General features: G+C 35.1%; 1 protein-coding gene across 1 annotated transcript; it reads left to right on the top strand.

The window, feature by feature from the left end:
- Nucleotides 1–7785: 7785 nt before the first annotated feature.
- On the top strand, nucleotides 7786–8702 carry LOC130510778 (uncharacterized). Its single transcript, XM_057007417.1, has 3 exons — nucleotides 7786–8266; nucleotides 8356–8455; nucleotides 8543–8702. The coding sequence occupies exons 1-2, from the start codon at nucleotides 7824–7826 to the stop codon at nucleotides 8429–8431; spliced, it is 519 nt and encodes a 172-aa protein (XP_056863397.1). The 5' UTR covers nucleotides 7786–7823; the 3' UTR covers nucleotides 8432–8455; nucleotides 8543–8702.
- Nucleotides 8703–13987: the final 5285 nt, after the last annotated feature.

Below are 13987 nucleotides of genomic sequence, written 5' to 3'. Positions count from 1 at the left end.
CAGCAATTAGGATGTTACAATATTATGGTTTTTATGAGATTTTGACCATGACATAATAAGTTCAGCTTTAGAGTAACGAGTAATTGTAGGTTTAAGTAAATTTTAGAAAAGAAAAAAGCTTTTGGAGCATTTGGACCTTAAGTAAAACTGGAGATGAAAACCTGACTTTGGAATCAACCAAAGGACCTGGTGTTGGTTGACATTCATCGTGAACAAAGCTACATATGAGATTTACAAGTTTAAAAAAAAATTGTAAAATGGCCCAGTGGTTAAAACATAATTACAAGCAATTCCAAATCATGTTTTAAACTATAATTAGACTTGTAGAAGTTTTTCTAAGAGTCAACGAGAACTATCGTATATTATCAGATGTCTCGTGAACTATGACATCATTCTATTTATCTCCAGATGTGAAGTTTCATCTTTATTTCTCCACAGATGTTGGTTTTGTTAAACCAAATTCAAAATATTCAATTCTTGATGGTAAACCGAACAAACCAAAATCTTACCAGGAATAAAACCTAACCCGACATTACATTTCCTTGATAAACCTGAAAATTCTGAAATCCCCAAATCAGTTTAGTTGAAATTAGTAAGAACCCTAAAACCCTCTCGTTATGTCTGAAGCTTAGAATTCTACAGGTCTTTGATGAATTTGGTAAAATGTCTGGATTACACATCAGTCTAAAAAATTCCAAACTATTTATGGCTGGTGTGTCTTTGTCAAACCAAAGTGATATCACTGCACACTTTTTCGTTTGAAACAGGAAGCTTGCCCGTTCGTTATTTGGGTTTTCCCCTTATGAAGAAGCGCATGACTATAACTGGTTATCTGCCTCTAGCGTAGAATATCAGGAAAATAATACACTCATAGAAATGAAGGTTTCTATCCTGCGCATGAAGATTGCAGTTGATAAATTCAGTCATAACAAGTTTGGTAAATTTTGGATGGCGGATTTTCGGCTCCCTAGTGAATGCCTTAAGGAAATAGAAAGACTATGTGCGGCCTTCCTTTAGTCTGGATCAAGGTTGTATGGCCGGAAGGAAGAGATATCCTGGCACTAAGTTTGCAAAATGAAAAGTGAAGGTGGACTGGGCATCAATCCGCTGAAAGAAGCTAACTTAGTGCACTGTTTAAAACTGATCTGGATGATTTTTTCATCTTGAACATCATTATGGATGAACTGGATCAAGGTCTATCTGATCAGGAAAGGCTCTATATAGACGACTAAATACACTCAGAAAAGATCATGTGTTTGGATGAAACTTCTGAAATATATCGAGAGATTGCAAAGTGATTTCATCGAGTTGAGGTAAAAAAATGGTCTGACAACTCTTTTTTTGTTTGATTCTAGGTTGCCAAGGGGAGGTTGTGGGATATTTGTGGAGATCAGAAATACATAGATATAAATATTGCAGCTGATGCTATAGTACATGAAGTACTTCACGGGCATAGAAGAAGGAGACATCGAACAACACTGTTCAACAGAATGGAAGAGGTAATTACCATCCAGAAATCTATGATAGTGCAAGAAGAGAACATTTCTTTATGGAAACTTCAGGAAGAACAATACAAACCAAAATTCTCAACAAAAAGAACATGGTTAGTGCTAAGTTTATACATAGTGTGGCTGAGATAAGGCAGTGTGGTTCTGTTATGCAATGCCGAAATGTACATTCGTACATTGGGTCTGGATGCATGACAAGATAGAAACAGGGAAAGAATTCTTAATTTGAACCTGAACATAAACTCAAAATGTGTGTTTTGCCAGTATCTACTTGAGACGCGCAAACACATCTTCTTTGAATGCCCGTACTCAGCAGCAAGTTGGGAGACACTTTACGAGAGATCAATACTCATCAAAATAGCATGAGCTTTTCAACTCATCTCGGCCACCTGACAACAAAAGCACCAAAGTTCATTCTTCAGTATGTGTTTCAAGCAACCTTATATATTATTTCGCATGAAAGAAATGCAAGACACCATGGGCAAAAGCCCTCTTCAGCAAACATGTTTATTCACTTGGTGGAAAAAATATTCAGAGATAGACTCACCACAATTAAAATAATTGAAGATAACACAACATATGCTTATAGAAAATTTTTATTCTTGGATACTTTCAAAATAAAATGTATCTGATGTAAACCAAAAATTTTGATTTAAATAAATTTAACATTCAATTTAAAAAAAAAAGTAATCAGCTTAATTTCTACATAACAAACGAAATAATTATATAACCAATTATGATATGTTTGGTACATTAAAAATCACAATTGAAGAAGATAATGAACAGTACATAAAGTGATGATGTACAGGAACATAAATAGGTTTCTTAATTTCCATATCTATATGTTTGTGTTTCTGATCAAGATCGGTGTAATTTAGACCTTCAGGTTGTGATAATGTAAATGGGTGCTTTCTTTCTGTTACGTTTCAAGCTTTATAGGCTGTAGACTTTTCGTACACAATGACACAATTGATATTTTGGTTGTTTTTCAAATGAAAGTGAGGATGGTGAATAACATAGGTTTCTGGGTTTTCAGGGTTCTTCAACTAAATAATATTTCATTTTTCAGGCTGCCATGCTTGAGGAAGAAAAACTGATTTTAGTCTAGCCTAATTATAAATCTGGTGGTTTTTGGTTTTATTTAACGTTTTTGGGTTTTAATTGGTTTTAATTTAATTGATTATTAGTTAAATGATTAATTATATATATAAGTCTGAAGCTTTAATATTGTGTGTGGTGGGGGGGGGGATAAGGCTTAAAAATATATTTATGATAAATAGAATAAAATTACGGTTCGAGAGATATCCAATGCTATACGATAGTTCTTGTGAAGAATATTCATCGACCCAATATTATTTTTATTATACTCTGATTTGGAGAAAGAGCTATTAGAGAGAAAAGTTAGAACTCATACCTTGTTGAGAGAAGATTGTTATCTTTATACAATTTATTCAGATTATGATTTGTGTTTCTGATATAATATCTGCTAAGTTCACTTGTTAGATCTAGGGTTTTCTCAAGGGCTAGTGATGAATTGTTAGAGTTGCTTGAATTATTTTTCATCTAGATTGATCACCTATTAGATATTATGATAATTGATAGATACAAAAGTATTATTGATTCCATGCACTAATTTAGATGATCAAAATATCTATATACAAAAGATTTAATTTAGAGATTCTGTGAACTTATCAAATTTGTTCTTAATGCTTGTCTCAGTCGATTGAATTTTCAAAGAGATTTGAAACTCGATAAAGTCTCGAAAACACTTTAGAAAACTACGTACAAGTGTTTGTAAAATGTGTCAAACACTTCCAGATTTTTGTCTCGGTGTTTTGGGGTTAACTTTCCCATTGTTGAATGCTACCATTAATGCATCCTGAAGTTGCTTGCATTCCCTGGTGTTGTGTCCTTTTCTTTATGATAATCACATAATTTATTCCCATATAAGGCTAAGGAATTGGTGCTTGAGGAGGTGGTCCATCTATCTCCATGTCCCACACCTTCCATGGTCTCTCTGGTGCTACAAAAGCTGGATCGATTTGCTTGTTTTCGGAAACAAAGTAAACAAGATTGTTGTTCTTATTCGGTGTGTTGTAAGAATGCTGCCTCGGTTCTTGGTAAGTGTCCATCAATTTCGTTGCTAGATGTTTCGTTGCATTGTGCTTGAGCAGGAATGCTTCCATATCCATTGTGATGAAATTGTTAGGGTGATAAAGGGTGTCTTGTAGAGTTATGGTCTTGTTTACGTAAAGGTCGTCCCAAAACTTTGAATTTATCCAGTGTGTTGTGCAGAGCTTCCACTTCTGTGTCGTACGGAACGTGCATTCTGGAGACTAACTCCTTGAATTTCTTCATTAAAAAGAATGACATTGGTTATAGTTAAAAGGTTGTTTCATTGTGGAAACTTATATTTCTAATTATGTTTTAATAGATTAGATCGGATCTCACACGCAGGAGAGGTTCGTTAATTTGTCGAAAACAAAATTTAAAAGGTCACATAGATTCTAACTGCAGAACTGGAAAACGAAACATAGAAAGCTTTTTAGTGCTTTTTTTTTCTAAACACAAAGAGATACAAAGATAAATCTTTGTACAAGTTTTCTAAGGGCGAGTTTATGTGTAAGTTTTTAATGCTTAAGTTTATGTTTGTTCTTTATTACTCTCTCTGTTTCTGAATAAGTGTCATTTTAGAGTTGTGCACACGGATTAAGAAATTATTAAATTTTGCATATTTTTCATACAAAAACATCATTACCCATACATCTCAACCAATAGAAAAATAAAATGCAGAATAAAGTTAACTAGGTGATTTTCCCGTGCGCATGCACGGATATAAATATTTATAAAACTAATATATTAAATAGTTTACTATAACTTTTTTATTTTTAAATTACTATGTAATTTATATTGTAATCAGTATGCTATTTTTTCAAATAATATTTTTTTTTTTTAATCATAGGTATAATTTTGGATATATAAGATAATATCTAATTTTCCGATTCAACCATAATTTGTTTAATCTATAGATTAAAATATTGATTAATTTTGTTGTTTACATTTAATTTGATATTGCCTTAGATTTGTAAATATATTTTAGAAAGATTATGTATAATTTAATATAATTTATTTTTTAAATTAAATAGTAAAAATAAATTAAAGTTTTAATTGACTCAAAGTTACTGATATTAATATAACAACGATAGTATTATGAAACCTCATGCATATATATAAATTATAGAAAATAACTTAGTTGCAATAGTTGGTTAATATATATTCATAATATTAATTGAGATCTCATATTAGTTAATAGTATGTTACATTGTTCTATAGTTTATATTTATAAAAATATTAATATGAACAATAATACATTATATTTAGTTAAGTGTTTGATTTTGTATTAAAAATTGAGATTAGTCCAATTACTCATTTTGTGGATATATTGTGTTACATATATTCCTTCAAACTAAAATATATTATTTCTAGTTTAACTCAACCAAATTGAATTAATTGTATTCCTTTGGTTCTTCATCATAGATATGTAAGTATGTTACTATCTTTTATAATTTGGTATATGTTAGTTTGCAAAAAAAAAATTAGAAAGTAAAGTCATGATCGGTACGAAGTTGTATAAAAATAACTTATAAACTTATAAAGTCAAGATTATTTTCTGAACTTTCTTTTTTTTTATAAAATTACATCACATATAAAAATGTTTTCATTATAAATTTTCTAAATACTTTCTTTATTATATATTTGATTTGGAAAAATATAAAGGATACTTAATTAGAAAATAAAAAATGCATTTTTATTCATTAAAATATCTTGTGTTATGTTATTTAATTTTTTTGTAATAAATTTGAGAAATAGATTAATTAAAATAAAATAATTATATTAAAATATATATTATGTTGTTTAAGATTATCTTTTAAAGGGATAAATATTTATTTACTCTAAAATCAAAATTATTTTGTTAAGTTTCCTTTTAATGAATCGCATTATATATATAAGATATTTTCGTTTTTAAAATTTAAATTTTTTTTTCATTATATAGGTTATTTAGAGAAGGAAACCAAAATAAAAAGGAATTTCTTTCTTGTCGGAAATGAGACATTTATGCATCAAGCAGATTCTACACCGCTCGCCCAGGAAAGCGGTAAGATGTTTTGTCCTTGTCGGAAATGCAACAATTCAAAACTGGCAACTCGTGAAAATGTTTGGAAGCATTTAATAAATAGAGGTTTCATGCCAAATTACTATATATGGTTTCAACTTGGAGAAGGTTATAATTATGAAAATGAAGCTAGTAGTAGTAATAGCAATTTTCAGAATGAACCGGTTGATCATTTGCATAATCAACATAGATACCATCAGGAGGAACATATGGTAGATAATTATGATAGGGTTCATGATATGGTAGCTGATGCATTTGTTGCTCATGACGATGATGAAGTTGAAGAACCTAACATAGATGCAAAAAAGTTTTATGAAATGTTAGATGCTGCGAATCAGCCACTTTACAGTGGTTGTAGAGAAGGTCTCTCTAAATTGTCGTTGGCTGCTAGAATGATGAGTATTAAAACTGATCATAATCTACCTGAAAGTTGCATGAATGCATGGACAGACTTGTTTAAAGAGTATTTGCCGGAAGACAATGTCTCTGCTGATTCTTATTATGAGATTCAGAAACTAGTTTATAGTCTTGGGTTGCCTTCTGAGATGATAGACGTTTGCATCGACAACTGCATGCTCTACTAGGGAGATGATGAGAAGTTAGAAGAGTGTCGATTCTGCAAGAAGCCACGATTCAAACCGCAAGGACGAGGACGTAATAGGGTACCGTACCAAAGGATGTGGTACCTACCAATTACCGACAGATTGAAAAGATTGTACCAATCTGAGGAGACTGCTGGAAAAATGAGATGGCATGCCGAGCATACTCAAACGGATGGTGAGATGACTCATCCATCAGATGCAAGAGCTTGGAAACATTTTAACAAAATATATCCACAATTCGCTAGCAATAGCCGAAATGTGTATATGGGATTATGCACGGACGGATTTAGTCCCTTCGGTATGTCAGGGAGACAATATTCATTGTGGCCAGTCTTTATGACGCGATACAACCTGCCTCCAGATATGTGCATGCAACAGGAGTTTCTGTTCTTGACCATATTAATACCTGGTCCGAACCATCCAAAAAGGTCTCTGGATGTCTTTCTATAGCCACTGATAAAAGAGTTGAAAGATTTGTGGTCAACAGGGGTGAGGACGTACGACTGCTCAACGAAGACGGATTTTACGATGCGAACGATACTTTTGTGGACCATAAGTGACTTTCCTGCTTATGGGATGTTGTCTGGGTGGACTACACATGGGAGATTATCTTGTCCATATTGTAATGGAACGACAGATGCATTTCAGCTGAAGAACGGTAGGAAGACAAGTTGGTTCGATTGTCACCGACGATTTCTTCCCATTAATCATCCTTATCGAAGAAACAGGAAATTGTTTAGGCAGAAAAAGGTTGTGAGAGACACTCCTCCTCCGTATTTAACTGGAGAACAAATTGAACAGCAAATCGATTACTACAGAGCTCAAAAAACAGTTCGTTGTGGTGGTAATTGGCATGTTCCCGTAATATGCCTGATTATTATGGAGTTCAGCACAACTGGCACAAGAAGAGTATATTTTGGGAGTTGCCGTATTGGAAGGATCTTCTTTTGCGCCACAACCTAGATGTGATGCATATTGAGAAGAATTTTTTTGAGAACATCATGAATACAATATTGAATGTTCCAGGGAAGACAAAAGACAATCAAAAATCGAGGTTGGACTTGCCTGATATTTGCTCAAGACCCGAGTTACATATAAAAAGCAATGGACAAGTTCCTGTACCGGTATTCAGATTATCTTCAGAACAAAAGTCGGTCTTGTTCAACTGGGTTGCATCAGCAGTGAAGTTTCCTGATGGGTATGTTTCAAACCTCTCTAGATGTGTTGAAAAGGGCCAAAAGTTCTCCGGGATGAAGAGTCATGATTGTCATGTCTTTATGCAAAGAATACTTCCCTTTGCATTTGCGGAGCTACTTCCAACAAAAGTATATGAAGCACTTGCAGGTAATATATTATTACTCACACTAATTAATTTCTTAATTCATTTTTCAAAAATATGTACTAATAATTTGCTTAATTGTTTTTGGAATATACAAAGCCATTGGAGCATTTTTCAGGGATTTGAGCACTCGCACTCTTAAAGAGGATGTCGTAGAAAAACTTCACGAGAACATTCCGATCTTATTGTGCAACTTGGAGATGATATTTCCTCCCTCATTTTTTGACGTCATGGAGCATTTAGCTGTCCACCTCCCGTATGAGGCATTGCTTCGAGGACCAGTACATTATGGATGGATGTATCAGTATGAGCGGACCATGAAATATTTGAAGGGAAAGGCAAAAAACCTCGCAAAGGTTGAAGGTTCTATAATTGCTGGAAGTTTGACGGAAGAAACATCTCACTTCACATCGTACTACTTTGCACCTAATGTACGGACCCGACAAAGAGCTCCAAGAAGATATGATGATGGTGGTGTTGCCCCAACATATGCAGTTGCTGGTGTTCCGGATATCTTTAGCCAGATTGGGCGAATGGGTGGGAAAACGAAAGAGGTTTGGTGGTCGAGTGATGAAGACGCCCATAGTGCACACACTTACATTCTACTTAATTGTGAGGATCCATTTATGCGCTATTTTGAAAGGTAACATATATGGAAAGTTCTAAACTAATTGTAATTAAAATATATTTTTCAAATGATGATATAACTAATAAAATATGTGCATTTTACAGCCTATTTGTTAGTCAAGTCCAAGAAGCTATCCCAGGTATATCCACAAGTGAGGTAGATAAAATGAAAGATCGATAATTTATTAAATGGTTGAAGAGTCAGGTATTTACTCCAATCCGATATTTGTTTCGTCCACGGGATGTAACGAAAGACGTTTGTTTCAATGTTCTCTTTAATTTAATTTTGCAGGTTGAATATGAGGATCCAGATTATCCCATATGGTTTCACGAATTAGTTCAGGGTCCACTTGCAAAGGTCACCACATCACCAATGTATTTCTCACGAGGCTTTACTTTTCATACGTACGAGTATGGTAAACACCGGGCGACCAGCAATTATGGAATTTGTGTGAAAGTCGAAACAGATTTCTACGGGATCTTGCAGGAGATTATTGAAGTGGAATTCCCTGGGTTATTGAAGCTGAAATGCGTCATATTCAAACGTGACTGGTTCGACCCCGTGGTCAACAGAGGTGTTCGATTTAACAAATTTGGTGTAGTTGCTGTCAATGGTGGACGGAGGTACAACAAATTCGAGCTTTTCATATTAGCTTCGCAAGCAGACCAAGTTAGCTTCCTACCATACCCGAGGTTGCGAGAATCTGGAATAAGTTGGTTAGCCGTTATCAAAGTTACACCCCGTGGACGAATAATCGGTGGAGAAGAACCACCTTTGCAAGAAGAACACATCAATGAAGTCGAAGAACCTGAACAACAAATGGAAGACATCCTACTCATTGATCCGTATAATCATGAGTATGAAGATCTTCCCGACGATACCACTGACGGGGCTAGTGGGGAAGAGTTTAATGAAAGTGATGATGTTTCTAGTGTTGAAGAGAATGATGATGTATCTGAATGATGATGTAATTTTTTAAACATATTATTTATTTTCAGACTTGATTAATGCAATTGGGGTTTAGGGTATGAGGTTTGGTGTTTGAGATTGAGTTATAAGTTAAAGGATGTTTGAGGTTTGGTGTTTGTGGTTTACCTTTTTAGGGATTTTAAGGTTATCGACGTTAATTCCTCGTAAAGAAAAACACGGGCCTTGCAAAATCCACGTAAGCTGATTTCGTCGTAAAGAACACGTTAAAAATAAACACGGGCCTTGCAAATTCCACGTAAGCGTGCGAGGTCTTTACGACGAAATCAGCTTACGTGGAAATAACAAGCCTTTTAGCTGTTTCGTCGTAAAGACCTCGTTAATTTACGTTGATTTAACGAGTGTCGTGTTTAAATCCCTAAAACTCTAAACCCTAAACCCCAAACCTCAATCTATATATGTTTTCACTTAGCAGACACAATAAACATGTATAATTAACATTGTATGATTAAAAAAATTAAGAATTTAAAACATCAAACCCAAAATTAACCAAAACTTCCTTAACTTATAAGTGAATCATATATAAGGTTTACATTGCTAAACTCAATTCACTTAAGAAGACTTAATAAACATGCATATTTAAAATTTCTTGAGTAAATTAACTAAACACATATAGATGTTACTAGTAATGGGTTAGGGGTTTAGGGATTTAGGGTAAAGGGTTAGGGGTTTAGGGATTTACAAAACAACCTCGTTAAAAACTCGTAATTAACGTGTCATTTACGACGAAAAAAGAAACAATCCTTGCTAATTCCACGTAAGCGTGCGAGGTCTTTACGACGAAACTTGCTTACGTGGAATTAGCAAGGATTGTTTCTTTTTTCGTCGTAATAACCACGCTAGTATACGAGGAATTAACGTGTTTTTATGAAATCCCTATACCCTAAACCCCAAACCTCAATCTATATATATATATACGGTTTCGATTCACTTAAAAAATAAATTAAACCTATATAATTAAAATTTCATGATTAAACAAATAATTAAAATTAGGAATTTGGGGTTTAGGGTTTAGGGAATGTAAAAAACAAATGCTAAATCCACGGTTTCGTCGTAATATCCACGTGAACAAAAAAACACGGGCCTTGCAATTTCGTCGTAAAGTTAAAAAGACGGGCCTTGCAAAATCGTCGTAAATTATGACACGGGCCTTGCTGTTTCGTCGTAAATTTACGAGGAATTTACGACTCTATGTAATCTTATATATACACGCGAGAACCAGCCACTTCATTTCGTCCCAATTTCCTCTCCTACACCTCTCAAGGTTCTCTCTAATCTCTCTCTAGAATTAGGTGGTTTAGTTTAGTGAATTTAGATAGGTTTATAGTTGATTAGGTGGTTAGTGTAGAGAATTTTGATTAGTTTGATTTCTTCTACTTGTTTTTTCTAACAATCTGAATTTTTTTTCAGATGGTTAGAAATAACAAGCAGAAGAAAACCCCCCACTACAGTCAGATGTTCTGTGGTGATCCTGCTGCTGGATCATCATCTTCAGCTCCCGGTTCCTCCATCCCGGAGATTGTCCCGGAGTCTCAGTCACAGCCACCACCGGTTCCTCCATCTGGTGCACCACCCCCACCTGCTGCACCTCAGGCGGTTCCAGATCCGGTTGCACCCGGATACATTCATCCGGAGTTGCGGGTGCCGCCAACCGCTCCTTTTGCTCGGTACACGGTTGAGGATCTTCTCGCTCAACCAGGCCGAGCCGGTTTACCGGTTTTAGACCCCGACCGACCAGAGGGGACTCTGTGGTACGTAATTTTTTTTATTTAAATATTTTTTCAAATTATTAATAATTTTTTTAATACTTTAACTTTGTTTTTTTCAGGTTTGGGGTCGACAATTCTGTCGCTACGAGCGTATCCGATATCATCAAAGGATACTTCTCCGAGGCTCACCCAAACTGGAAAAAGACGCCGCACCACGTTAGAAACACGTGGTTCAAGATGTTTGCTGTAAGTTTTTTAAATTAATTATTTTATGTTTAATTTTTATTATTAACTTTTATTTCATTAATATTTTTAACTAATTATTAATCTTTTTTGGGTTTAAAAATGCAGCAAAGATACCATTGGTCCATCGGGGTTCACGAGGACGTGAAACGGGAGTTCACCGCAAAGGCGAAGAAGCGGTTGTTGGACACCGTAGGCAACTGGAAGGAGGACTGGATCTACAAGGGTTACAAGGACGGGCAACCCGCTGAGCTGACCAAGGATGTCTACAATGGTCTCATCCGTTACTGGGAGCTGCCATCATCCATTGCGATCTCCAACGCCTGCTCCGCCTCTCGTAACACCAAAGACGAGCACGGCAACGGCCCGATGCTTCACTGTACGGGTCAAAAACCCCATGCCCGTGTCCGCTTGGAAATGGTAATTAATTTCTAATTTTTTTCATATTAAATATTTTAATAATTAATATGTACTTATGTATATTGATTCTAACATTTTAAATTTTAAATATTTTCAGGCCAAAGAGACGGGACAACTCCCGTCTCTTAAAGAGCTTTACGAGAGGATCCACAAGACCAAGGCGGGGGTATTTGTGGATCCGAGGTCCGAGCAAATCTACAACGATGTCGTTGCTCGGATTGAAGACCGCCAAACCCAGCTGACCCAGCAATCTCCCGATGGAATACCGGTCGTATTATCCACTCAAGAAGTGGATCAGATTTACGAGGAGGTAAAAATTTTACCTTTTAATCTACTTTTAATCTATTTTTTAAAAATTATTAACATTAAACTTTATTTTTTCTTTGTAGGTCGTCCCTAAGAAAAAGGGACGTACGTTGGGAATCGGTTCCATCAACGATGTCCCAAGAGCGACATCGTCTTATGGTCAGAGACGAGCCGACGAAGTCACTGAGCTGCGTTCGGAGTTAGACTCGACGCGGACTCAGTTGGCGTCGACGCAGACGGAGTTGGAGTCTACGCGCCAATCATTCCAAGCTCGTATGGGTGGAGTGGAGGGGTTTCTGGAAGTTATATCTTCTGGAAATCCCCAATGGGAGGAGTTGTTGGCGGATATGCGACGACGGAACCCGGTTCCCGAGCCTTCTCGTACTCAGCAGCAAGAGGAGGAACTACAGAGGAGGAGTGAAGACCTCTACCGGGAAACGATCCACCGCCCCGGCCCGACTTAGTTTTTTTTTTCTGTGTAATATTAAAATTCCAAACTTTTATTTATATAATATTTTCGGTTTTTATTTATTCCAAATTTTTAATATTTTCGCATTAGTAATTATTTATATTTCTAATATTTTTGTAATAATTATTTTCTATAATATTAAAATTTAAATTTAAAAAATAAATCAGTTATACAAATCGAAGCAAATTCCTCGTTAACTCACGAGGAATTAACAAGTAAGTCGACGTGTAAAGAACGACGAAACCTTACGACGAATCTACGTGTCAGACTCTACGTTCACTTTACGACGAAAGTTTACGTCTACTTTACGTGTATTATTTACGTTTACTTTACGAGTATTATTTACGTTTTTCTTACGAGGATAATTTACGTGTATTTTACGAGGAAATGTTACGTGTCGTTTACGTGGAAACTTAGCGTCCACTTTACGTGGAAATCTACGTGTCCTTTACGACGAAATATTAACCGTCCTTTTACGACGAAATGGGTCCCTCGTACTTTTACGACGAAATGACGATTAAATATCCGTTACGACCAAACTTTAACGACGATATGCGTTTCCTCGCTAAATCGTCGTAAAGACGTATTTACAACGATTTAGCGAGGAAAATGGGCATCGTTAAAATCGTGTTTTCTTGTAGTGGATTTAACAATTGGATTTGGATTTAGGGATTCAAGTTTAGGTTTAGTATTTAGATATGAGGGTTGGGTTTAAGTTTTATGGTTATGTTTCATATGAAGGTATTCTATTTGTTTGTTTGAGACATAGTAGTTTTATAAATGGAATAGATCATGTACCTAGGCACAGTTAACATGTACATGGAATAAAGTGACTGAGGTTATTAAATAGAATATAAAATATATTTTTTTTTTGTAACTTGCTTTCATAAATTTAAAATAAAGATTGAAAATGTTTTACAAGCTCAAGGCTATAGTTCTTGAAGAGCCCATCAAAGAAGCCCAAAATATTTTGTCTAACCATTACCCAAAAGAAGCCCAGTGTTAAAATAAATTAGTGATCGATGAAACCAAGTAGAGAGGAGAACAGGGAAGAAGATGAAGGGATGAGTCTAACGAATATAAGATATATTGGAAAGATTTAGCATAGTAACATCGATGCATATTGAATGTGTATGAGATAAATAAGAGTTTGACGTAGCTGATTTTACGTGAGGTGAAAATAATGGTGTTTCATTCCTATTTGTCATGCATTCTTTCTTTTTTTCACCGAAAACTTGCTAATACAAAGGATATAATCGGATAAAATATGAGACAAAAACTAGTTACTTAATAACGTCAAAATCAACTCTACTTTCTTAATTTCCATCGAGAATTTGGCTACTGAGCAAATTCACCCAATATAAAATATTGTGACTTCCCTTTTCTAGTTGATTGTGGATTTCCGTGAACAGTTTACGGAATACTGGCGGCTTCGAATAAAAAATTTCAGGCTACAGTGTATTGTTTCGGCAATTTCTTATTGTTACTTTTCCTTAGTGCTACCATACTTTTTCTTAGTGGTACAGTGGTACTGGTACCTTTTCCAAGTGAAGACTACTTCGTGGAGCATTCATAATGGAAACTAATAATCTTACTTTGTGG

Source organism: Raphanus sativus, chromosome 4, assembly GCF_000801105.2.
Source record: "Raphanus sativus cultivar WK10039 chromosome 4, ASM80110v3, whole genome shotgun sequence".
Classification (NCBI taxonomy): Eukaryota; Viridiplantae; Streptophyta; class Magnoliopsida; order Brassicales; family Brassicaceae; genus Raphanus; species Raphanus sativus.
Note: the sequence above shows the minus strand (reverse complement) of the source record. Positions and strands in the feature narration are given on the sequence as shown.